At 37.2% G+C, this 26231-nt stretch overlaps 1 protein-coding gene across 11 annotated transcripts in view; it reads left to right on the forward strand.

Moving 5' to 3' along the window:
* PALS2 (protein associated with LIN7 2, MAGUK p55 family member) overlaps nt 1-26231 on the forward strand; it is a 61244-nt gene that overhangs the window by 21864 nt on the left and 13149 nt on the right. For 4 of the 11 annotated variants that reach the window (XM_058831380.1, XM_058831377.1, XM_058831383.1 and 1 more), the window contains exons 2-7: nt 8890-9011; nt 13750-13902; nt 21973-22125; nt 22579-22806; nt 23989-24120; nt 26113-26212. In XM_058831380.1, the coding sequence (XP_058687363.1) occupies nt 8895-9011; nt 13750-13902; nt 21973-22125; nt 22579-22806; nt 23989-24120; nt 26113-26212 (883 nt within the window). In that variant the 5' untranslated portion in view covers nt 8890-8894. Of the gene's footprint in view, nt 1-8889; nt 9012-10048; nt 10068-13749; nt 13919-21972; nt 22126-22578; nt 22807-23988; nt 24121-26112; nt 26213-26231 lie in introns of those variants that run through there. The other 7 variants (XM_058831375.1, XM_058831382.1, XM_058831378.1 and 4 more) reach the window with 4 other exon arrangements.

Genomic DNA, 26231 nt, shown 5'->3' on the forward strand with positions numbered 1-26231 from the left:
TACAGCATTATTTCACTTGATATCAACACTCTTCATCATAAAATTCTTAATTGTTAGAATTCCTCAGTGTCTCCTACTTGAAGCTGTAAAAGGTAGTTAAAAGCAACAGTAGTATCTCAATATGTGATATTCTGGATGATATGCATTTCCTTGTCTAATTTTCACTAAAGCGAGAGAGGACCAAAAACAAAAAAGTGCCAGAAACCAATTTGAAACCTAGAGTAATAGTAGTGAGACAGAATATACATGTGGTGTTTTCACTGAAGAAAGAGGACATTTTGTTCAGTTACAGTTTTTACCTTTGGAGGAGAGTGAAGTTTAAAGTGATCCTTTGTACTGTTTTGTGACAGACTGGTAGATTGAGCTGACAGCATGACGTAACTGTAAGAAGGGCAAAATAGATCTCATTATCTCTCTGTATCACTAGAGAGGGAAGTATTAATGGTGTCATGCAAGGCACTCATGAGACTCTTGTCTTACGTATTTTCCATACTTCTAACTGTCTGTATTGAAAAAAGGTGCAGACTGGAAGAGGTACAGGGCAGTTATGCCAGGCTTGCTTGTTTCCCAGTTGATATAGGAGAGGAGAAGCTTTCTGAAGGGCAAAAAACTGCCCTCTTTATCTTAGAGCAATGAAAACTGAGACATTGTTTGGTACATGTAAAAAAATTGGATTAAGAACAAGGACTAGAAAGAATTGTTTTATCTTGATTTCCTATTAGCCAAGATTAAGGAAATGCCCAGGTAACTGAAGTGTGGGGTTTTTTTAATGATATCCTCCTGATACTCTGTTAAGTGATCTGGTGCCTTCAGACACAAGGATGCAGACATCCCTGAAATGCAAACTGCAGTGGAACCTACATCATCTCTGGTAATCAGATTCATCATGGGTCTCTGGAGGTACAGTATTGTTTTTGCTACACAGTGGAGTTCTCTAATTTTGTTTATTAAAAGTACCTTGACTTTTTTGCAGACGTGCACAAAGCACGCTACAGAACAGTTCTGTAATTAGTGTTCTGAACCATGACATTTGCACTGACAGTAAAATACTTTACAATCCTTGTGTATTTTAGCTTTCTTTGAGAAAATGCCTATCCAGTGTTCCTAGATGAAAGTGTAAATAAATGGTTGGAAAAAGATGCTGATGGCTGAGCTTGAACCAGTTGCTGTAGGGGGTGCCTGATCTCAGAAGCTGAGTGCAACATGCAGCTTGCCTTATCCGCTATGATAGTGTTGACTGGAGACCAGAAACAAGATGAAGGCATGTTCTTGGAGTGGAAGTCTGTCTTCCCTTTGGACCGATGTTCATTATTTTCTCTTCAGGTCTAATTATTTGCTTGTGTGAAGAAGAGATCTAATTGAAAAAGAAATCTTAATTGATTTCCAGCTGCCCTTAGGCTGAATTTGTGAATGGGATAAAACTATAGATGGTTCTGCATGGCTTCCTCTGAAGTGTTTCACCAAGAAAAGTGGTACAGTAAACTGATTTTTACATTTGTTTGGGTTTGTTTGTTTGTTACACGTAACTTCTTCCTGTGCTATATAACTGTCGTCTTTACTTATGTTAGCATTTTTTCAGTCCTGCTTTCTTCAGGCTCTGTCGTACTGCAACAGGTAAATAATACTGAATCCAGTGGCAGAAATGCAGATACAAAGCTTTGATTCGTTTGGAAGAGTGCATGTTAGAGAAAGCAATGCTTCAGAAGCTGTACTTAGGTTGTTGCATCTCTTTTGCTGGCATTTTCAAATTCATAAAAACTGGCAGAGCTACTGCAGAGAATGCAAGTTCCTTCATCTAGCCATTGTTGGCAAAATACCAGAGGGAATGATGGATGCTTGCAATAAGCTCAGCCTATTGTATAACTTGAGTGGCGTGCAGGATACGTTCTGAAACTGTGTAGAATTTCTGATATAACTTTTGAGTACAAAGTAGTGTTTTAGAATGCTTTTCCTCTGAAAGTTTTGCCTTCATTTAAAAATCTGTTTTAGTATATTCTGTAGTACCTGAACTACTGAAATAGTTGAAGAACTTAGGGTAGTACAGCCTTTATTCACCAAAATTGACGTTTCTCCTGGGGCATGTCCTAGTATTCATTTAAAGTACAGTAGTCTTTATGTGACATCAATGTATACTTTCCTAATATCCATAGCTAAAAAGTACAAACACAAAAAAAACTTAAAAATTCAGCCTTTTAAAAAACTTGTAGTTGACTTACTTGTACATGCTCTGGTTTGTGCTGTATGGTTCTTGAAAATTTTTTTCTGTATACTTGTCTGCTGTGTGCATGTATGTCCTTCCTCAGTTAATCATTTCTGTGCCTGAAACTTGCATCATTCTTCCTCTAATTAAAAAAGGGCAGAAAAGTTGGTAATACCTAATACTTATAAAGGCTTGTCTTCAAAGCATTAAGCTTAGTGAGCATCAAGTTAAGTTAATTGCCTTTGTAGTTTATGAAATACTTTTCTTGGCAATCTTTGAAGAAAGAGAAGTCTGACATAATTTCCTTAATATTAGATTTTGGTGTATCTGTCCTCAATATCTTGTTGTTGGTCATGATATATGTTTAAATTATTTAAATAAGACTAAACGTTTTGATTCTGCTGGTTTGGGAGTTTTGATTTTTTGTTCCCTTTTTATCTTTGCTGAGATAACTTTTAAATAGTGGTTTTTGGGTTTTTTTTTTCCAAAAGATGCAGCTGTGAGGTCCATCTGTTCATCAGAAAATTTGTGATTCGTCTTTTTTTAGACAAACTTCGCAGCTGAAAGAAGGATGTCTGCAGTGTTCAAGCTGGGAAAGGGTGGTTGTTGGCTCTTCCCTGTAGCTTTTGTGACCTTCAGTCATGAAAAGTGGGCATGAAAGATATAGTTGAGCCAGGTTTGATAAGGGAAAGGATTGCTTGAGCTTCTATTTATAGTTATGTTAAAATAGCTCCATCTTGACTTGCCAGTAGACTTGGAGAAAATGAAATAAAAAAATTAATAAACTTTTCTAAGTACTTAGGTTATTTCTTTTCAATGTGCAGAAATTCAGTGGGCAGAATTTGAATATCCAGAGGAACATTCATTCTTATCAATTAGACTTTTCCTTCTTCCTTTAAAAATTCATTGCTATATGTGACTCTGCAGTCAGTAAAGTGTTCATGCTGCAGACAACAGTTTTCTTCATTAATCAATCTTACTGTATTTTTAGAGGAGATCTGCTGTGTTTAGTGCCTGAGGAAGGGTTTAGAAAAGGTGTCTGTGTGATGTTACAATGGAATGCTGCCCAGGAATGTCTGAGTTAAGGTGGGCTGGCCCAGCACTCCCTGCTTGGCCGTGTCTGTCAAATAGGAGGTGCAGTGTGTGGGTGGGTGTTTAAAGGCCCTAGAGCCATTGCACCCTGCTGCAGTCAGTCCTGAGTGTGGCGTAGGTGACTGATTTGTAGAGGAGCACGGGGCTGAACTGCAGAGCTCCAGCACTCTGGTAGCACTCGCTGCTCTGGAGCCCTTGCTGAGAGTGATCCTGCTCAGTGCATGCTGCTGTGAAAACACAAACATAAAGTTGTGTGTGCTCAGTGCATAGCGCTTCCCCAGAGACTTTCATCTTAAAATACGGCTTCAGAAACTTACTCTAGCGGTAGTAAGACAGCTTGGCCAGTCTTTTATTGGTAAATAGCCTGTTTGTGAATGAACTTGTGAAATGTTCTCAGAATGTTAAATTGTTCGTAGGTACTCCTTTTCTCTGTTCTAGACTGCCAACTGCTATGATTTGTGACTGGGGAGAGAAGTGGCCAACACAAAATAACTTTCTTTTTCCTTTGCCTTTTAAGTTAAAAACCTTAAACACAAATGGAAAAAAAGTTATGGAATTGTAACTTTGTAAAACTGTAGCTGTAACTGTGTAAAACTCTGTAATGAGTTTTAAACTCGTTGGTTAAGGGCTGTTGAGGTTACAAATTAATCTTCTTTTGTGTGAGCTTATTGTGTGTCTTGTGAAAATTTAATATATCCCTCTTGAAAAGGTTTTAAATCACACAAGAAATTATTTCTGAAGTTTATGTATGTGACAAGATTTTAATCTAACTTTCTAGACTTTGTGTGGAGTACCTGCATCTCCAGTAGTCCTTGAGGTATTTATTATAACTTCCTAGCCAGATGAGTAGGCCATGTGGAAATAAATATGCATGTTTATTTAAATATATTATACATAATTTTCTTTTCATTCCTGTTATTTTGTAAGCTTGGAGACTAATAAAATGAAACTGAGCTAAAAAAATCTGTGCAAGGTATTCACTCTGAAAAGCTTTAATTTTCCCCAGTGAGTGACACATTTGTCTTCTGTCTGCAAATCTGAAAAATTTATTTAAATGTATGCTTCCTCTTTCCTCTATGTAGAATTAATGTAGATAAGAATTAGGCACTGAAAGAAAGAATAAAAATGAAATTTGGTAGAAGAATCACAGCTGAGAGCATGGCAAAAACCTGATTTTTTCTTACAATTACAAGAAGAAAAGAGTTATCAGGGTATCTTTTACGTCTGTTTGATCTGAACTTACTATTGTAAGGTATGGTGTGTAGATTAAACCTTTGAAACATCCTTTGGTTGTCTGAAGTACTCTGCAGGAATTAGAAGGATTTAATTCTGGTTAGTAAATTTTGCATTAGGAAGTGGGATTTCTGTATTCCCATACCTCAGTATGTGTGCTGTTTGCCACAGAGATCAATTAACATTTCTTTACCCCTTTTCACTTTTTGAAATGGGGTTCAAATGACAAACTAGTTTCCCTGAACGTGGGGTCATATATATAGTAGGAATAAATTGTTCAGTGCATGTACACAGCGCACCAGTATGTTCCTGCTGAGTCTTGCTTGAGGCTTTAAACTTGCTGCGGTTATGAAGATGTTCTTTGAAAATTGACTGTGGAAACTAATTCTGTGTGTATTCCCTGTCACGAAAGCCGGGGGCTGGAGTGAAGAGGGGCCTGTTGTAATCTCATTTTCTCTTAGGATTCCCAGCTCAGACTCAGTTCTGTTGTCACTCTTTCCTAAGAATCCCTTTATTTCAGCACCTTGCCTCAACTGAGAGTCTGTTTCTGCTACTTGGTTCCTCCTGGTGTGTCTGGAGGCTGTTGTCAGTGTGTTTCTTGTATTATGTGTGTTCCTAGGTGGTTTTGTTAACCATTGTAGTCAGCCATGCCTATCTCATGGTGTCCTCACAAAAGCAAATCCTTATGTGTTGTGATGAGAGTTTAGAGTTTTCCCCAGATGGGTCTTTGAATATAGAAGCAGGCTCGTCTTCAGAGAGAGAGGAAGGTGAATGGTAGATCTCTCAAAGTCAGTACGTTCTTATTATTTTCCTGTAAAAGATGGGACAAGAGAGGGAAGAGAGACCCAATGAGACCCAATTATTTTCCACTGAAGGAAAAATACGCATTTCCTTTTTATTGTACACCAAAGTACCCAACAATAAGGAGCACTTCTGACAACCTGGTTTATGCAGTTTGTTCGTGTAGCCCTTAGTTCTTCAATATACCTGACTTAAATGTAAGTTCTACAGGGCTTTCTACCCCCCAGTGAGTAACTTCTATCAACATTTCAAGGGCAGATTCATCACAAAAGAGATGAGCAGCTCAAAAGGCAATTTTTGATGGGATATTTAGATTTGGTAGTCTCAAAACTCCTCAGTTCCATCTGTTTCTTGCTTGGTAGGATCTGATCTTTTAAGTGAAACTTTTCTACATAAGTACTTTCATCTTCAGCTTTCATTCCTGCTGCTCAGGAATAAGATAAGATACTATTCTAAAAGTGCTAAGGTGGCTTTACCCCTGGAAAGAAAAAAGTGAAATTGTTTAAAAGAGTGCTAGTTGAAATTCCATGTGTATCTACATTATTCTGAAAGATCATTATAATTAAGCTTGGAAACAAAGTATCTCCTGTTGCTTGTTGTCTAATAGAATATTTCTTCCCCTAGAAATGAATAAACAAAAGCTTCTTGAATAGATACAGAAGAAGTTAGTTCCATAATACATTTCCCAAAGTGTCTTCCCCTCCTCCCACCTCTGCCCTTAGTCTTTAGATAAATCAAACTGTTTGAAAGTACATGTGTGAATATCTAAGGCATACGTAGTCAGTATGTTGCTTAGACTTTCAAAGCTGTTTTCACATGTGAGCAAATACCAGATTTTCACATTAAACAGGAACTATAATTGAAAGTAGCCCATAACTTGTATAATGCACATTAAACACTGAGATTTAAATGCTTTGTCTAGTCCATCAAAAAAATACCCATGTTTTTGTGATCTCTTCTTTTTAAATAAACCAGCAGACATAATTCCTGTTGGAATATGCTCTTGATGATTTTTTGGCAAATCACATTTGATCATATTCTGAATTTTTTGCCAGGTGAGTGTAAAGCAGTGGAACATGGTGAAGCATATAAATGTTCCTCCGCCTTCCATGTGCTAGGTAACTGGTGCAAAGACTGTTGAAGCTTAACCTTTCTCTCATGCTAAAGGTTTTTTTGCTTAACATTGTAACTGATTAAAATAAAGGGGTACTTAAAGATATTTTTTTTGTTCAACTACTTATAAAGATCTTCCCTTTAAGATGGGGAACTATCTACGCTGAGGCAATATTGAACCTCATATTGTGTTCAAACAAGCAATACAGGATGAGTAAAGGTGCCTTATCCTGCCTTTTTGGTTTGCTTTCTAAATATTGAGTCAACACTGTTTATAGCTAAAAAACTCTTGCCATGATGGCTGTGCCATGAGAGAAGACAACCAAAACACAACTATGGGAAGCTGTTTCTGAGAACTGTTTTTAGTTTTGATGATCTGGAATGCAAGTCTGCATTTGTGAATTTTTTGAACTCTGAATGTTGATAAAGCTGGTTGCTGTTTTCTAAGAGTACTGAAATATACTTAAGTAGCTCTGATGCTAGATGTTTGTGAAACCTTTATCAAACCTTTATGTTAAAAACGCCCTACTTGCATGAAGACATTTTTCTGAAACTTAACATTGCTCTTAACATTTTCTTGTTGATGATAAAGTTTTTATGTAAGGGACTATATTTTTTAAATTTGATTTAAGAATTCTGAAAGGCTTAAGTAAGAAACAGGATATTATCATGGAGATAATATGAAGAATGTGTTTATTATAGATGTTTTTGTCACCATCAAGTGCTGGGATTGCAGCTAGTAGTTGAGGTACATACTTTGACTTCAAGGAAGCTTTACATTTTCTCTGATTATTTATTGGGGAAAAAGTGCTAACCTGAAATCCCTTGAAAAGAATTTACATAACTGTTAAAAATGTAAAGAAAGCTTATTATTCTAACACTTGCATTATTATGCAGCACCTATGACGTAAATTGGCCAGAAACATCTGCCTGCTTCTGCAGATATTACAGCTTGCATGACTGCATTAAAAGTCACGAGTCTGAAGCTGGGAATTGAGAAAATGTGAAAGAAGGCAGTTGCATCTGCAGCTGGACTAGTCAGGATATAGGACATACCTAGTCTGGGGAAGTTGTGGACTGTTTACATGGTAATTTTGTGGCTTTATGTAATGTGTGATTTGTTACAAGGTAGAAATAATGCTGCATCAAAATCTGAAAGCTTAAAGTGTCATTTTCCCTCCTACTCATGGTTTCACAGAAAATTCACTTTTTTTGAAACAATAAGTGTGGTTAAAACATTTAAAATAATGCAGGGCTTCTGACATGCACTGCTGTAGTTAAAATGTGGCACATGAGTTGATTTGCTTGTTGAAAAGTCAGTTCCACTTAACAGAAAGAATGGCCAGAAAGTTTTTTCTTCAGATGGAATTTTCTAGGAAGAATTGGAATCAGAAAGTAGGTGTTGAGAAATGCAGTTTGTTCTGTTATTGTGCAGTTTCATAATAGCTTTCATTATAAAGCGGTGAGGAAAGTTAAGGGTGAATTCATGTGTGGGAGAAGGTTCATATAGGCTTTTCTAATTCTCTTGATATATACTACTCTGCAACATGCAGAGCATTGCAGAACACAGTGGTTATTCCAAGGCTTCTGAGCTTGTTGGAGATCTCAACAGGAGATTTTGTTAGTACACCTGTGTGTGTCTATTTGAGTGTGCATATTTAATTTGGCAGGAGCTTGAAAGAATAAAGTTAAGAACAAATTCTCTTAACTCACTTCGATGACTTCAGAGGACCAGACAGATAGGATGGTGGCATTTTCTGACATTTCCTTGGGCAGCATTGTTCACTCTCAGCCAAGAGCAGTTTTCTCTCAGCAAGTCTGCGGGTACTGGGCAGGCATGATGCCTTCCTCTTTATAGGATGTACTTCCCATTGCAGTGTGTTACGGGACCAGGTCAGTGTTACCGTGTGTGCCTAGTGCCAGAGTGCAGTGGGTCAGGAATGGCTGTAAAGGACTGCTCCCCACATTAAGAGCTGGCTTGGAAGCAAATTTTTGGTTTAAAAAAAATGTTTTGGAATTATGTCTTTATTTTTAAAACAGTGAATCTGCCTCTACAAGCATTGTAAAACCTGTGGGTTGCAGTATGTATGAGGGCTGGAAACGTCTCCTGAAAAAGATAAAATGAAAAGAGTACTGATTGAGTTACTTTTATTGTATTTGGAAGATTATGCATACCTTATACATAGTTTATACTTGTTTGTTTTTTCAATGCTTAGTAGCAAATCTTGGAAGGAATGTGCTGGGCCTGGATTCAATTGGATACAACCTCTATTCCATTTTTCAGACACACGCACACAAAAAGTACTTTTTCTGTTCTGTCCCCTTGCTCTCAGTAGATGTATTTGACTGCTTAATATCTTTAAAGTTAATGTTGTGGTGTTTCCCAGAGCTTTTGCTCCTTATGGAAGCCTGTTTTGGTCAGTATTTACTTTTTGTTTTTGTTTTGTCAGCAGCCATGCAGCAGGTCTTAGACAACCTTACTGATCTGCCGACATCGACAGGCGCTGAAGAAATAGACCTGATATTTCTTAAAGGAATTATGGAAAACCCTATCGTAAGATCACTTGCTAAGGTATTTAAATTTGCTGCTTTGAGTAGAGTCTGGGAATGTTTTAACTCTTGCATTATTGTGTGAACATTGAGTGTGGACTGAGGTATCAAGAACACGTTGTTGGTACATGTTATTAAAAGACTTGAAGGCCAGCTTGAAGGTGAAGAGTTGGTATTGTGTAATTTCTGTGCATGCTGGTTGTTATATAGAAAAATCTAGAGGAAGATGAAAAATTCAGAGACTACAGAAATAATGTGGTTACATTATTTATGAAGAAAAAATCATAATATTTGAAATTAGAAGCAGATGATTTTAATGTAGTCTTGTAACCACTGTTGTGTGCAAAACTCATATGCCTTCTGACTTTTAGTGTTTTTGCCAGAGATGAAAAGTGAGAGCAGTCACCTTCATTATCCATGGCATTAAAAAGTTTTCTTTTCATCTTTACCTCAAAACTGCTTTGATATGCCAGAAAAATATTTTCACCATGCCCTTTCCTGGATCTCAGACTAATGTTTTTACCTTTGATTGTCAGCTCTCTAAAACATGGATTATCTTAAGTTTTTGTTCTTGGGTTACGGAAATCTTTAATGTATGGGTGGTAGCAATCAATTATAAATATGTAAGGTGATATTTGCAAAAAAATCTTTGGACTCTGTAATTAAAATTTAGCTGGTCTTACTAGTAGGAAATGCATTCAAATATTGTATATCACTTATATTCGTTCTTAATCTTACTTCATAAAAAGTAAGATTTCCTCCTTTCATGAGGAAAACCCAGTTAACTTAAATACAGCTGTCTCTTTAATAGGAATAGACATCTGAAAGCAGTGCCCTCTGGGCAGATATGAAATCCTCTGTAAAGCTAAAGGATTGTTGGCCAGGGATCTTGTTCTTGTATAAAAATATGGAAAGGAAAACTTCTCATGAGAATTCATAGAAGAATTTACTTCTGTTTAGCTGTTCAAAAAATTGGTTTTAAGCTGAAGACATTGCACAGTAATAGAAGTAATGGAAGTGTCTTATCTGCTGGTGAGATGACTGCAGAGGGAAAGATTTGTGTACTAAATTTACTAGAGTAAGTAAAAGCATTTTTTTACTGACAATGGAAACAACTTAAGTATCTGATGTGTAGGTCATCTTTAATATTTATCATGTAGAAAATGTTCATTGCAAAGCCTTTTTTTCATATCAAGAATTTCTACTTTAATGGCCAATAACAATTAGGTGGAATTTAATGACTAGCAGATGTAAAAAAAGTGCTTGTAATGTAAACAGATTCTTAACTGTACACATGCTTTATCTAGAATGCTTAAAGGTTTTAATTGTGTTCACATGGTGTGACTGCACTCATATTTTCTTTGTAATTATTTTGGAAAAATCCTCAGTCTTAACCAGCATTGCTAAATAAGGATAAAATCAAAACACATTTGGTGAAGCATGTGTAATTCACATATATATTGATTTGTCCCTAAAAGTACATAAACTTGTTTTTCTATTAGAAGAGCTGGTTTTACCAGAATTCGCAGTTCTCTCAGATGGTTACATTTTTTAAGCGGAATCATTGCAAAGCAGACCAGAAATGCAAAAGCATTTTCATTTGCCTTTATTAGCCAATTATTAAGACTAATCATTATGTAAAGTACACCAAAAAGGACAATAAAAAATTTGGGGAAATGTGCCACAAGCTATACAAACTTATCTTTTCTATTTTGGTCCTTAAATAAATGAAGGCAAACAATAAGCATAGTAGTTAGTTTATAGTATTTTGCTGTGTAGTGTGGCTGATCTTTTAAAACTGGGTTACATTAATTTCACAGGTTTCCTGTATGGATTAAAGGCAATAAGGTAGAAATGACAGATTTTTTGGGATAGGATTCTTTCACTGAACCTTTCCACTTTTCAGTAGGTAGTAGAGGAAAGGAGAACTAACTGTTACCATTGTAAAATGTTTTTTTCTTGTCACTGATATTTATAAAATCATAGAGTAGTTTTGCTTGGAAGTGGCCTTTAAAGGCCACCTTGTCTCACCCCCTTGCAATGAGCAGGGACGTCTTCAGCTAGATCAGGTTGCTCAGTCTCATCCAGCCTGACCTTGATTGTTTCCAGGGATGGAGTGTCTACAGCCTTTCTGGGCAACCTTTTGCAGTGTTTCACCACACACATCCTAAAATTTCTTCTTTATGTCCAGTCTCAGTCTACCCTCTTTTAGTTTAAAATCATTATGCCCAATCCTATTGCTAAAAGCCCTACTAAAAGTTTGTTCCCTTCTTTCTTGTAAGCCCCCTTTAAGTATTGGAAGACTGCTATATGATCTTCCCAGAGTCTTCTCTTTTCCAGACTTAACAACCCCTACTCCATATCTTTCTTGTGCTGATGTTTGTGTTCAATCCCAACTAGTCTTTAGAATTAATATGCTTTTTGGAAAACAGTTGTTGAACTTGGAACAAACATGGATTCTCCTCAGTTTTCCTACTGAACTATGATGTCAAAATTCTCTTCTCCTGGATTGTTAACTATTCTTTCAAACCTCAAAACATTATCTTCTTTCTGCCCTCGCACTATTGCTTTCAGCATTGTAGCATAGCTTACTGCAGACCAGGTGAATGCCCAGCCCAGGCCAAGGAAACACCTTGGGAATAATCTTTAAGTGTTTAGTCCAGTATTTAAGATGTCAGACTGTTGGAGGTAAAAGCCTTACCAAAAAGCCTGTTTGAACATTTGGCAGGTATTATAAATATTGAATGCACAGAAAGGTTCAATTCAGTATTAATGTTTCTGAAATGTTCAATTGAAATGGAAAAAAAAAAAAATTGCAATGTCCAAGTTAGGTATTCCTACTTGTTTGTTTTTTAAACTTGTTCATACCATTCTGTATCCTGTTACTCCTCAATATATTACAGGATCAGAGATTGTTCACTGGTAAAAATTTATGTTCCCTCGTATATACATGGCCTTGATTTTGGAGTGAAGGGTGAGGGTATTTGTATTTAGATTATATCACTCAGTGGTGTTTTTTTGAAAATAATGAGTGAGAAAAAAGGCAACCCATATTCTCTAATCTTATAAAGGTTGTGCTGTTGGTTATGTTTAAAAATCACTAGATTTGTGTTTTTACTTGCTGTAAAAGAAGGATATTGTTTACTGTATGTATTCTGTACAGAATAGCATTCCCTTATAAAGGACAATGTGTGTAGGTGCTGAGCTTCCTCTATCTTTGTAATCACAATCGTTTGGTTTGTGTGTGTTGGTGTTAGAGAATGTTTGAAATGCCTTTATGTTAAGTTAACCTTTCCAGAGTTTGGTCATCAGGCCTGCAGAAACAGCATTTTATAGATATGAAGTACAATTTAATACTCAGATGATTTCAGGATGCAAAGTTTTCTGCTTTTAGCAAAATTTTATTTTATTGTCAGACAATAAAAGAGAGCAGCAGTGCTTGCATACCTTCAAATTATATCTATGGGAAATATATATAGATGATTCTAAATTACAACTACTATGTATTTGTTTTTTATATGCCAAAGTATTGCTCCTTTGTAAATTTCTTGTTCCTACAGTGTTGAAAATAACTTATAATTGAGAATCTGAGTTATTTTTGTCTCCTCTTATTCCCTAATTTTATGATAGAGCACTGTCTGTAATAAATAAGTGAAGCGTTCAGAGATGCTTCTCTTCCTGCTCAAAGCACCTACCTTTCAATGAATTTCAGTATCTGCAGAGTTCAGGAAAGGATTATGTCTGCAGGAACAGCTCTAGAAATAGATGAAATGTTATCAAAGAATCACAGGATGGTTGAGGCTGCAAAGGACCTCTGGAGGGCATCTAGTCCAAGTCTCCCTAGTCAGGCAGGGCCACCTGGAGATGGTTGCCCAGGGCCACATCCAGACAGCTTTTGAGTATCTCAAGGAAGGAAACTCCCATCTTCTCTGGGCAACCTGTGCCAGTGCTCCCTCACGCTGGAAATAGTGTTCAGATGTTCAGGCAGAGCTTCCTGAGTTTCATTTTATGCCCAGTGCCTGCTGTCCTGTCACCCGTCACAACTGGAAACAGGCTGTCTCTGTCCTCTTTGCACAGTATACCTTTAATACACATTGATGAGACTGCCCTGAGCCTTCTCTTTTCCAGGCAGAGCAGTCACAGCTTGATCAGCCTTTCCTTAAATGTGAGGTGCTCCAGACCCTTCATCATAATTGTGGCCCTTCACTGAGCTCTTTCTAGAATGTCCAGAGTGTTTCAGGTGTGGCCTCACCAGTGCTGAGGATCACTCACTCTTCTAGTAACACTTCAGTGCAGCCCAGGATACTGCTAGCTGCCTTTGCATTTCCTTCAGTTAGGCAGATTTTTGTGTAGAATATGCTGTTCAAAGGGTGTTTGAAAGGGAGGAGTCTGAGGTAAATGGTTTTCTTGCAGACTCTGAAAAGATCTCATAGCTTCTTTTTTGCCCTTCTTCTAGAAGGTGTATTTGTCCAGGATTCCAAACCAGAAAGGTCCTGAGGTGCTGTACTCTTGATAGAGTGATTGGTGTGTATAGCATAGAGAAGGACTTAACGAGTCTTGCTGGTATGTGCTGCTTATAAAGTTTGTTTGGTCCTGTAGTTGAGCATGCAAAATCCTTCAGCAGTTAAATCAGGTTATCCTGTGTATAATTTTTCTGGCCTTTCTGCTGAAGATTGCACTGAGAAATTACTTGAGAAGTTGATAAATTTGAACCACTTGGAACTTACTTACATTATAGTCTCATGTATTTAATCTTACAGGCTCACGAGCGACTGGAAGATTCTAAACTTGAGGCTGTCAGTGACAACAACCTGGAGCTGGTGAATGAAATTCTCGAAGACATCAGTCCCTTAGTAAATAAGGATGAAAATGTTGCAGAATTGGTTGGAATACTCAAGGAGCCTCATTTTCAGGTGCCACCTTTTTACTGTATGTTACCAACTTACTATATCAGTGTCCACATACAGATCTAGGAATAATAATGAAACAAAATAATGAAATATAATGAAAAATAATGAAACAATACCTGAACTATAGCAGACTGTAATATGTAGGATTTTACTCCTACATATTTAGGAGTATATATAATACATATATATTTTATAAGTATACATACTTATAAAAGGCAAATCAGAAGTCATGTTACAAATAAGCATGATTTTATTCTTTGATATAATTTCAAAAATACCTTTACTCACTGTATTAAGTTCTACTGGAGTTTCTGTTAGAAATTTTGGACAAGCTTTTACTTCCTGTATGACTGGAGTTTCCATAAAAATTCCCTGAAGGCTTGCTTCATCCGTAACATTTCCAGGTGATCTCAGTTCCTGATCATGAGCATTGTGCATTTCAGTTCAGCTGTTGGCATTCATACTCGTGTGTAAGACGTACGGTTTGCAGGGTGAATGAACGTGATCCTTCTGTGATCTGATCTGCAGCTGAAGCTGAATCTGCATCTCTCTCACTGTTGACATATGCTTGTCAAAAGCAACAAATGTTTTTCCATTTTGCTGTTTCTATGACCAGCCTCAAAGATAAAGGTTTGAAAATTCTTCATAGATTCTGGCCTTTCTAGGTAGGGTTCAGTGGACTTTACTACTTCAGTGGACTACTACTAGGCTAAAGGTATTCTGTAGAAGAACATAAACAACCTTTTGCCACAGTATAAGTGGACTTCTTTTGGCAGACGGGTATGAAGTCATAGGCATTTTTGGGATAGATGAGTTTAAACACACTTTTTCCCATGTTTTCTGTTACATGTTATATAAACATAGCAGTGAGTTATATTACTGTTTAACATGGATTAAAACTGGAAATGCTGTTGGTTGCATTGTGTCCTGTTGGAAAAGGGATCACTTCAAGAACTCAGCTTATGGAGCAGTAGCTCTTCTGAGTACTGACAATTCCTCTGCCTCTCCTGTGTTGGCCTCCCTTGTGCTCTTACTTGTCCAGAAAGGCATCATAGCTAAGTGATCAAAAACTATGATTTGGAGACTTACTGGTGCATGAACCTGCAAATCAGTCTTTGATCCCATAGAAGAAATTTGTACTTGAAAAGGACTGGATGAGTTTGGAGGGACTGATAGTTATTAGACTGATAGACGATTAGAACTGAGGGGCAACTGGTGCACTGACAGACCTGACAATGATCCATTGTGTTAGACAGATAAAATAAAGCTGAAAAGTCAAAGAGGATGATGAATCAAAAGATGAAAAGGGCGTAACGATTGAAGTGCTGCACTTTGAAAGGCACGGTAGCAGTGATCTCTGGAGAGAAATGGCAAAGGCCAGAGAGAAGCTTGGGAGATGGATCTTTGGGGTGGAAACTGGAAATGGCCTGTAGGAGACAGATCAAATAAGAATTACTGGGTGAACAGCCAACACTAAGGCAAACCCAGCATTTATTCTTGTTCAGTGATCAGATCTACAGAGAGGCAGAATGTGATGTTGGTGTCAGATACTTCATTAGTTCAAGGCTTAAGTAACTTAAACATGTAACATAAAAGTTCCAAAATAGCTGCTGAACTAGAATGTCAGTATTTATGCTCTTTCTTGTACCTATTTTGTTGCTTGATACATAATGAGCAGACATAAAACTACTTATGTGCTACCTTAACTGTACAGTTTCGCTCAGATATTTTATTAGTGCTTCCTAATTGCATGGTAAAGGTCCATTTAGCAAACATCTCTTCTGTTTTCCTTCCCTGTCCCAGCAGTAGGTATCTAGTGAAGGTTGTAAGGCTAGAGGAAGCCAACAGTGATGCCTTCCAAAGTGTGTTGTGAAGATTTATTGGTCTGTTGCTCAGACTTCTGAGTGAGAAGTAGTATCGACCTGTGGTTCTCTTCCATGGGCTTGTTAAGTTGTTTTTCTAACCCATGTGAAAATCTGTCATTCACGGCATCCCCCATCTGAGTGGAGACTGTCCTCTGTTGGTTTTGAGACTGTCTCCTGTAAATTTCACTTAATATTCACATCCTCTTGTATGGGAAGAAAGTGAACAGTTTTTCTTTACCAGCTTTTCCATGTTACTTGTGGTTTGAGAGACCCCACTGTGTCTGTCTGTGTCAAGTAAATAAAATGAAGGGAAGCAAAGCTGTATACAGCATGGATTTCTGAAGTGGTGTCATAATTTCCATTGCATTTCCTACTTACAGACTAAAAGTTTTTAGTATTTGATTTGCCTATTTAACAGCTGATGAATAGAACAGAAAAGTTCAGTTAGAAGGGTCCTACAACAGTCATCCACTCCAGCTGCCTTACCAATTCAGAGCTGACTGAAAATTAAAGCCTGTAATTAAGGGTTTTGTCCAAATGCCTGTTAAACACTGACAGACATGGGGTATCACTCTTCAGGAGCCTATTCCAGTGTTTGACCATGCTGTTGGTAAAGAAGAGGTACCTCTAGGCTCAGGGAGAGTAGAGGTGGATTGCTTGTTAGGCTCAGTTTGGTTTTGTATTGTTTACATCTTCAAGATACCATTTCTGAGTCTGTCAGTTAATATATTAAACTACAATTGAGTTTTCCTTTGCAGTCTGTTGAATTTCATTTGCCTTGCTCTCAGTCTATTGCTCATGAGGTGCCTCTGCAGGTTCCAGTCAGTTGTTTTAGTCCTTGAATAGTTCATCAGCATCAGCAAACTGTCACTTCACTTCTCATCCCCATTTCCTGGTCATTTATCTGACATGTCAGTTATTGGCAGGTGTAGAACTGATCCCAGATGCCTGTGGAAATCACCTGATGACATGAGTTCTGAAAACTAAAAATACTATATTCCTGGCACCAATTTTTCTTTCTTCTAAACAATAATTTCTTACACTTGAAAGCCTTGCTGCTTGTCCTGTTATAATGTTGTTTCTTTGTGACGGTTTCCCATGATCCATTTTGTCCAGTCATTCTGTGTTTTATGGAAACTTCTGATTTGTTTGGTAACAGCATCATGCTTAGTGTTTTACAGTTTGTTGACTCTTCCTTGGAACCCAGTTTAAATATTCATGTCATGATTATTGCTTATATGCTGCTTCTTTCCCTGTAGTGTTGGGTGAGTCATGGGCATGTAAGAAAAGTACAGTGCAACTTCATTTGCTGCAAAACTTTGTACTTATTGTACAAAGAGGAAAAAAAAAAATGTGAAAGGAAGAGAAAATAGATGGTTAAGATAGTTAAATGCTGTCCTGGAGATCCGGCCTATTCATCACTCTGTCAGAATTAGAATTAATTAAAAAAAAAAAAAGTCTGAATAAGCTTTAACTTACATTATTTTATTCTTGTATTTTTAAAATTTATTTTCTGTGTGCCTGTTGTGAGGCATTCAGTCTCATTTGCAGAAAAATGAGCAGTTTTGGCTGATGTGTATGGGCAAAAGCACCTATCTAGTTACTTCTTTAAAGTTTGTCTGCTATGATTCAATTCTGAAGCCAAAAATTAGGGAGAATTTTCGGCTCTTAATTTTGTACTTCCATTACCCACGTAAAGGCAAGCAGCAAAATCAGCTGAGGCAAAGTACTATTTTTTTTATTTAACTGATATAGTTATGACCACTCTAGAAGAACTTCTAGGACAAATTGCAGACCAAAATGTGGGTATAATATCTTTTTCAAGGCTTCTCCAAAAAGGAAACAGAAAATTACCCAAATACTCAAAAAATAAGTGCTATCATTTCTGCCTCATTTGGTGCAAGGAGGCATATTCCAAATGCTGCATGAAAGGAAAAAGGAAAAATACAATGTCAGTCACATTTATAGATAATGTCATTTGTATCCTTTCTCCAGTTTAGTAACACTGCAAACAACCCAACCTGACTCTTTAAAACTTTCATGGACACCACTGTGTAACTGGCTTAGAGGCTGACTTTGTATTTTATAAATGAATGGTGCCTCTTCATCACAGTATCACCTTACAGTTGTAACCTGCCTTGGCATACGAGTATAAAACGTGATATACAAGGCATCACTGCAGTAGTGTGAATGTATCATTTACTGCCAGAAATACCAAATTACAGGACTGCATTTTTTCTGCACATTTTTGTAGAAGAGCATTTGGGAAGGACTAACTCTGCATGTATATAATACAGGCTGTATTATTATTCCCTTTCTTTTCTCCTTTCTCGTTTAATTTCCTTTTTTTCCATCCCTCCTGCTTTTTACCCTTTTTAGTTTTAACTGAACTTTCCAGAGGTCAAAGTGTGAAAGTTCTAATGAGTTTCACAGTATTGATGGCTGGCCAGTAGGTCAGTGTTTGTTGGAGAGCCAGCTGGCATATGCAGCACATGGAAAAGGCTGTAGCAAATCTTACCAGACAGTAGCTGGAGAGCAGCAGACAGGAGTGGTGAGAGAGGTTACCTTGAGGAAAGAAGAAGCTGGTAAAAATTTTCACACTGTTGGAGGGGTTAAACATGCAGAAGAATCATTTCTGCTTTCTCTTCAATGGAAAAGCTTGTTCTGTTACTTTCCCCTTTCAGGAATTAGCTGAACCATTCATCCTAAATAGATTCTGCTGGCAATAAAACACTTAATCTGAAAAGCAGCCAGTATTGTCTTCTAATAGTTAGGTTTATAAGGGCTAATCATACCTTTAAAATGTTTCATTTAGAAAAAGTGATCTTAAATTGCCTTCTAGACAGATATTAATATATAGGGTTATTTTCCCTGAGTTCTTACCAGCCCTCCTGATCTTTCTAAGGTCATAAATTATTTCCTCACTTTTCCAGAAGAGTCTTTAAAATGTGTTCTTTTCACATGAACATTAGAGGCCTCTAGTCTATTTATTAAGTTCTAATATTTAAACAAGGTTTTCAGGGAAGACTAGCACACATTTAGTGCATAAAAGAGGAAAGGAAATATTTTAGATACTTCTAGGCCTAAAGTGGAAAGGAAAGAAGTCCTGAATTCAAGACTATAGAGTCATTCTACTCTAGTGTATTCCCTCCCACCAAGGCCCCCAGTTTGTAATTTAATTGTTCTTTTGGATCAGAATTGAAGAAATAGTTATTATTTAGGGCAATGCTTCATAACATGTTTAGATTGTGTTGAGAATTTTTTTAGGAAAAACAAAATTTGAGCTTGAACTTGGCTTCAGCACTGCAGAGAGTCGTGAATCTTTAATGAATGAATCTTTAATGTTTACTGAATTTTCAATTGCATTTTAAAGTATTTTTTAGCTGTCAAATATATGCAGCCACAGAAAACTACTGTTAAGAGATCAACATCTTCTAAGTTTATGGATTGTTTTCTGACAGTGTCTTGCATAAAGAGACCATACTGTGTGTCACAGGACTGTATGTATCTGTTGTGTGTTATCTCTTGTGATTTATAGCAGTTCTTCTTAATGCCTTTCTCTGACAGTATTGGCACTTTTCCATGAGAACCTTTCTACAGCTATCCAGTCTTGGATAGTCAGCTGATCCTGTTTACAGGAGGAAATTTTGTATGGAGGAAATTTTGAATCGTTTTATGGTTGTTGATCAGTCCATGTTGTTTTGCAGACTTCTGCACTGGTTTTATAAGTGTTCCAGCACCAGTATGGAAAGGTCAGATTCCAGTGGAGAGCTTTGGAGTTGCAGGAGCACAGGATATCACTTATTCTGATATCACAAGAAAGAAACAAGAGAAGTTCATGTAACTATTTCTCAGTTCACTCAGCGATGTTCCCGAAATAGGAAAGTAACTTAGCGACATAAAATGTTGGGGAGTAGTCCGGCAGTGGTACAGACATGAGGCCCCCGTTGCCAGGTGCCTGTACTTAAGTGTTCTTCAGGACTGCAGGTCATGACCTGGCTGGCTGTAAACAGGCTCATAAAACTGGTACAGATTCTTGAGATTCAGAGCTGAGAGTTAGGTGTGGGACATATTAATAAGTGTGGGACATAATAAGTTAACTATGCCTTAAGGAAACCAATGAACTATTTTTCTTAAAGAAACCACTTTAGAATTGTGGGCAGTCCCTGATAGTCCTTTTGTGACTCAGGCATTGTGTAAATAATAGGAAAAACTTTGACTTAGACTTTGACTAAAAGATGGTTAAGTAGCAGTTGTATGAATTCATGTTTATCTATAAAACTGAGTGGTTAGAAAGGATCAGAATGTGGAATGGGATTAGATTTAAGTACTGAAGAATTTTACAGAGCATGTTAATTTGAAAAGGATGACACAGACTGTTATCTTAGTAGACTTTCTGGAGTGTGAATCAGATTATAATCTATAAATTGCATTACCGTTAAAGGGCAAAGAGATGTACAGACAGCTCTGTGAGGCTTTATGAGAAGTATAGTGGGTTGTGGTCAGAAACTTCAGAGGCAATTTGATCTGGCACGTGACCAGAAGAAAACAGAAAGTTTTATACTGCTGTATCTACCTGGTTTTATGAGTGCTAATCTGTAAAAATGTGTAGCTGCTGCAAATTAGTTTCATTTTGGAAACGTAGAAAGATCAAAAATATATTGCTTATAAACATTGGCAGAGAGATCTATTCTCCTGGTTTCTGGATTGGATGTGTCTTGGATAGTGAAGAATTAGAAATTGCTACCATCTGACAGCTGCTTGATTTAAATAAATGATTGTTTTTCCTATTTAATTTGATTTGGTTTATGTCCACAGTATCAGAGCAGCCACAATAAGCAGCTGTCTTTATAGTCTTAATGGAAGGGGCAAAATCAGTGAATTAATACTTCTTTCAAGTTGAAACATGCAGGTTCATCAGCAAGGTTTGTCATGTAATGGGCAGATTAATATGTTCAGGTTTGTGACACTTGGAGGGCTTGCATGCAGAGCTTAGCACTAACCTAATGTGATTGCACAGCCTTTAGCTTGGAGGTGGCTTACAGAAGGATGGAGCAGACTGCATAGCAAATCGTGGCTCTTACCTGCTCACCTGCTGTGCTTTCTGGTAGCTTGCTGTCTTCCTGTGGCACATCCATGTCAGTAGCAGTGATTGTCCCATGGTGGCTTCTCTTTTTAGCTACTTACGTGACACAGTCAGTAATCTGCCTTAAGACTGTATCTGAGCAGTCACTGTTGGAAACAAAGCTGTGTAGTTGGAGGCCCAGTAGGCAACTCTTCTGCTTGCCACTTCTCTCTGTATCTGTCAGTACAAGTCCCTGTGCTCTAGGATGCTTTACCTTGCACTACTGTGTATGATGGCTATCGGGTGTCCCTTTTCCTCTCACAGAATCACAGAATGCTTTGGGTTGGAAGGGACCTTAAAGATCATCTTGTTCCAGATCCCCCACCACAAGCAGCATCACCTTACGCTAGAAGGTGACAGAAAAGTCTCCACTGTCTTAATGCACAAATTTAATCTATGAGAAAATCATGCCTAAATTACATTGTCTTCCAAACGTGATTACATTAATTTGGATCTCCTCCTTCTACCTTGTATTTATGTATGTGGACTGGTGAAAACACCATTAACTCCAAGGTCTGAGTTCTCGTCTTCCAGAAAGTAAATTCTGTCGGCTATTCATTTGGTGCTAGAATTCTGCCTTGCCTTTATGCAAGCAGGAAACACTCATTTTGCAGATGGCTAGAAATCCTTGCATACCTGTCATTATCCAAATTACTGTGGAAGAAAATTTTATTGCATTATACACAAGTATCTATTGATGAGTTATCTTCATTTTTTGCAGTGGTTTGTTCATTTACTGTAACCATTTGCTCAGATACTGTCTCATTAGGTGGAAGACTATTTTAGGTAATCCTTTTTCTGTCTTCCCTTGTAACATCACACATTCCTCCCCAGTTTAGTTACATTTCTCCTATACTTCCTCAAGAAACAGCATTTTTATTTACAAGATAGCATGTTTGCTAAGGCAATAGGCTTATCAATTCATTTGAGCACTTGTGTGTCTGGTTTTGTTTTATTTCATGTGAAGTAAGAGTATTATAACCTGGTCCCAAAAGGACAGATTCACTGGTTGTTCAGCACTAAATAGTTTCACAAACAGTCACTTCATGACTTTAAAAAGTATTTTTTTCTGTTTCTTTGCAGTCACTCTTGGAAGCACATGATATTGTGGCTTCAAAATGTTATGATTCCCCTCCTTCTAGCCCAGAAGTCAATAATTCTTCAGTCAACAACCAGGTTGTTCCGGTAGATGCTATTCGTATCCTTGGAATTCACAAAAGAGCAGGAGAACCACTAGTAAGTAATTGGGGATGAGTGTGTCTTTAAAGCGCTAGTGAAAACATTTGCATGTACCTGATTTCTTGCATTATGTGTTAATTATTTCTAATATATTGTGTAATTTAGTGGGTGATAAGCTCAGTAATGGGATAGTGATTAGGCAGTCACTGAGTGATCTGCTAGCATAACTGAGTAACACAATTTCTGTTTGGTCCTGATATGAGATGAAAGGATTGCATGCAAGCAAGAGCAACAGTTCTTTTTCAGTTGTATGAAAACTTTGTGTGAAAGCGCTTCTGTGTCACCTGATGCTTTTCTGTATCAGGAGCTCCTACACTGTAGTAGCTGTAACTGTCTGTTCTCATTGGAGTGGGTGAAATATCCCACAGCTGTGTACTTGTGCTCGAGATAATGGTAAAATGAACCTGAAATTCAAACAGTGGTATACTGGGTGTCATGTACCTCTTTCAGGGAGTCACATTTAGAGTTGAGAACAATGATCTGGTAATAGCCCGAATTCTTCATGGAGGGATGATAGATCGGCAAGGTCTTCTGCATGTAGGTGACATTATTAAAGAGGTGAACGGCCACGAGGTTGGAAACAATCCAAAAGAATTGCAAGAACTGCTGAAAAACATCAGTGGAAGTGTCACTTTGAAAATTCTCCCCAGCTACAGAGACACTGTCATTCCTCAACAGGTCAGTAGCACATTTCTGATGATTCTGTGAAAAAAATTTCTGCTCAATTCTTTATTGTGTAATATTCTCTAAGATTCTGGATTAGACATACTCTGATTATTTTGTGAATATAATGCTAGGAGGAAGAGTAAAATGTAGTTACCTGTATTTGCCTTTAATTACATTTTAGAAATGGGTTTATTCTTCTAAAAATACACCCGCCTAAAAAACTCAAATTAGTGTCTAAAATTGTTAGACATTTGTATGCTACATATAAAGCACACTTCTTTGACCTTAAGTGACCTCTCATGACCCGACCACAGTCACACTTCATGCAGTCAACTGTGTGTGTTTATAACATGGTTATAAACTGACTGGTGTTGAACCAGTCAGTTTCACAGAATTCAGAAACATACTTAATTCAACAGATGAACTTGAGCTCGCTGACTTTAGTGGGAACTTGGATGGTGGCTATTCCTTATCCTTTTGTTGTTGCTGTAGGCTGTCAATTTCTCCATGGCAGAAGTGACTTCCTGAGCTAAATCAGTGCCTTTGAAACACCGTATAAGATGCTCCTTCAGGTGGTGGGTCTTAATGCCTGTGGCTATAACAGGCTATGCTTCCACTGAATAGAGGCTGAGGGAATGTGCTCTACTGAGGCAGGTGCAGGGCTTCCTTTGCTCCCCAGCCTGGTACAAAGAGAGTCAAAGATGTTTTCAGTTCAGTCATGCAACCCACTCTTTCTTCCCCTGCATCAAATTTGAGTCTTAAGCAGTTGCATCTCCTGTTACTTCTAAAACACTGAGTTCATGGCAAAAAAATTCTTAAGATGCCACAAGCCTTAAATAAAGTGCTCACATTCCAGGACTTTTCTGGTATTTTTAAGTAATTAGAAGTCAGAATTTTAATTGAGTTGTATACGCTGAAATGCAAAAATGAGTGTTTTGTAATACCGTGTCCAAATGGAACAGATTTTTTTATTTTTATCATGAAGCTACTTCAGCCAAGGTTTACACTGTTGATTATGCTGTCCCAGTTGGTGTATAACTTTTTCCCCCTAGAATGTATTTTACATGCCAAATGCAACTTGGATCATGTCAAGCTTTTTATGTGTTAGATAAAGACATTACTTCAGTTTGACAAATAGATTAGCCAGAATGTATTTTATGATGCTTAAGCTTTGTTAATTTTTACACATTTCAGGTTTTTGTGAAGTGTCATTTTGATTATAATCCATATAATGACAACCTCATCCCTTGCAAAGAAGCAGGTTTGAAATTTTCTAAAGGAGAAATTCTTCAGATTGTAAACCGGGAAGATCCGAATTGGTGGCAGGTTGGTAAAAAGATTAAAGTAAGTCAGATAAAAAACTGGAAAGCATCAGTAGTTGCCTTAATAATGAACTCTTTAAATTATGATCTACTTCCATTTAACATTAGATTTTCTCTAAACAGTAGAATTTACCCTAAACCAGGACAACATGGAAAAAATATTTTTTCATGTAATCCAATTTCAAGCTAATGGATATGAAATTGAAACACTAAAGGAAAAGGAATGTTTTAAATTGTTTATGTAATACTCATTTTACTGTTAGTGCTGTTTATTTGTCTTTGTTCTTGTATCACCAGCCTGGACATTCCCAAATCAGTTTAAGGTGGATAATTTCTAGAAAAAAAGTCTTAGTTTGACTATAATTGTGGTAAGTCTTCCCTGACATCAACAGTGGAAGAAGTGGACCCCTTCCAGAGTGCTCAGAGTTGAGGAGAGGGAAATTAATCCTGTGGATTTTAAGGGGGTGAGAATAGCTGTTTGGAAAGGCTGTATATTTTATTTCTACAGTGGTGATCAGTGTCTGTGAGCTGTATCATGCAAGCTCATAGTTACAGTGTTTGGCATATTTTGAATATTAACAGTTCATCCTGGTTTAAGGTGGTATTTCTACACTCAGTCCTTCAGCAGAAATGTAATCCAGTGCTTATGCTATGTTTATTTTTTCCAAGACACTATGCACAGAATTAAACATTATCAGTGCCTTTGAAAATGGGACAAGTGAACCTTTAAGACCCTTTTCTCAACCAAGATCCTCAAAACTGGCAAAGAGTTTAGCATTATTTATTTCCTTTTCTATCCCTATATTGCTCACCCTTTGCAAGGTAACAAGCAGAAGAGAGCCAGACACTACCTAAGAACAAGATATATGACTTCTTTAAAGGCAACAGAAATATTCCAATATACATCATCAGCTGCTGAATTTTGTTGCTTCTCAGTGACAGTAATAACAGAAAGAAAGATAATAAAAAGTGTGAGGAAAGGCTGAAAATTTATTGCTGCCAACTTAATTAGTTTCAGAAGTAGACTATCCAAAACTCTGGAAGAGTTTGATGTTTAGCTCCCATGCTGAGTTCTGTATTGCCTTTCAAACTCTCCAGTTGTAACTTGTGGGAGTCCAGGAGAAATAAATTTTCAACACTCAATCTGGCAAAATTGAAATGTGTTAAATCAGTATAGTGTATTGCTATGCAGATCATGCCCCAGGAAGAAGAAGTTTAGTTTTTCCTTATGCTTTCTAGAAATGCTAGACTGCTAATGAAAACTTCATACTGTAAAAAATCAGTTAGTCATAGATAACAGCATGCAAGTTGAAAAGCAAACATCTCCTGTTAGCGAAAGAAGGATTTATTGCAAGCAAAAGATTTATGGAAAATTAAATACTTCATAACTGTGGTTTTGTGTGTTAAGCTGAGAATTGAGCTTCTCATGAAATTATTTATAGAGAATTTTAGCCAATTCATTACTGGGAATACTTAAATTACTAAGATTTTAAATCTGTAGTTGCTTAGTGCAAAAAGCTTGAAGGCATGATTAGGGATGTGTTACTGTCATTCACTGGGAAATGTCAGTTAATAAACTGCACTGGATCCTGTTTGTAGTAGCTCGAGAATACAAAATAAGTATACTGTATACTAGAAAATCTTGAGTTTTGTCACCTGAGACTTCAGTGTCTGGAGTCAGAGAATTCTACTTGGGAATTTTATGCCAAAGTTTTATGGCTGCAGGAGCTTACTAACATAATGGGAACCAGTAATGAAACTTGCATCTATTTTACTTAACTCTTCTGAATTTTAATACTCAGTAGAAAAACACTATTTCTGTAAAGGAGAATTTTAATGTTTTCATACGACTTTGAATTTCTGAGTCTCAGTAGTAAATGTATCAACACTCACCACTGAGAAACTGGCAGTGTGGAAGTCAGTCAACACCATGTTGATAAGAAAAATGCTTCTCGCAAGTTATATATAATCATTTGTTTGCTTGTTTTTTCTCCAGGCTAGTCATGTCAAAGAAGGAGGAAGTGCAGGTCTAATTCCTAGCCAGTTCCTGGAAGAGAAGAGAAAGGCTTTTGTTAGGAGGGACTGGGACAACTCAGGTGAGATTTAGTGCATTTC

This window comes from Poecile atricapillus, chromosome 2 (genome assembly GCF_030490865.1).
Source record: "Poecile atricapillus isolate bPoeAtr1 chromosome 2, bPoeAtr1.hap1, whole genome shotgun sequence".
NCBI lineage: Eukaryota > Metazoa > Chordata > Aves > Passeriformes > Paridae > Poecile > Poecile atricapillus.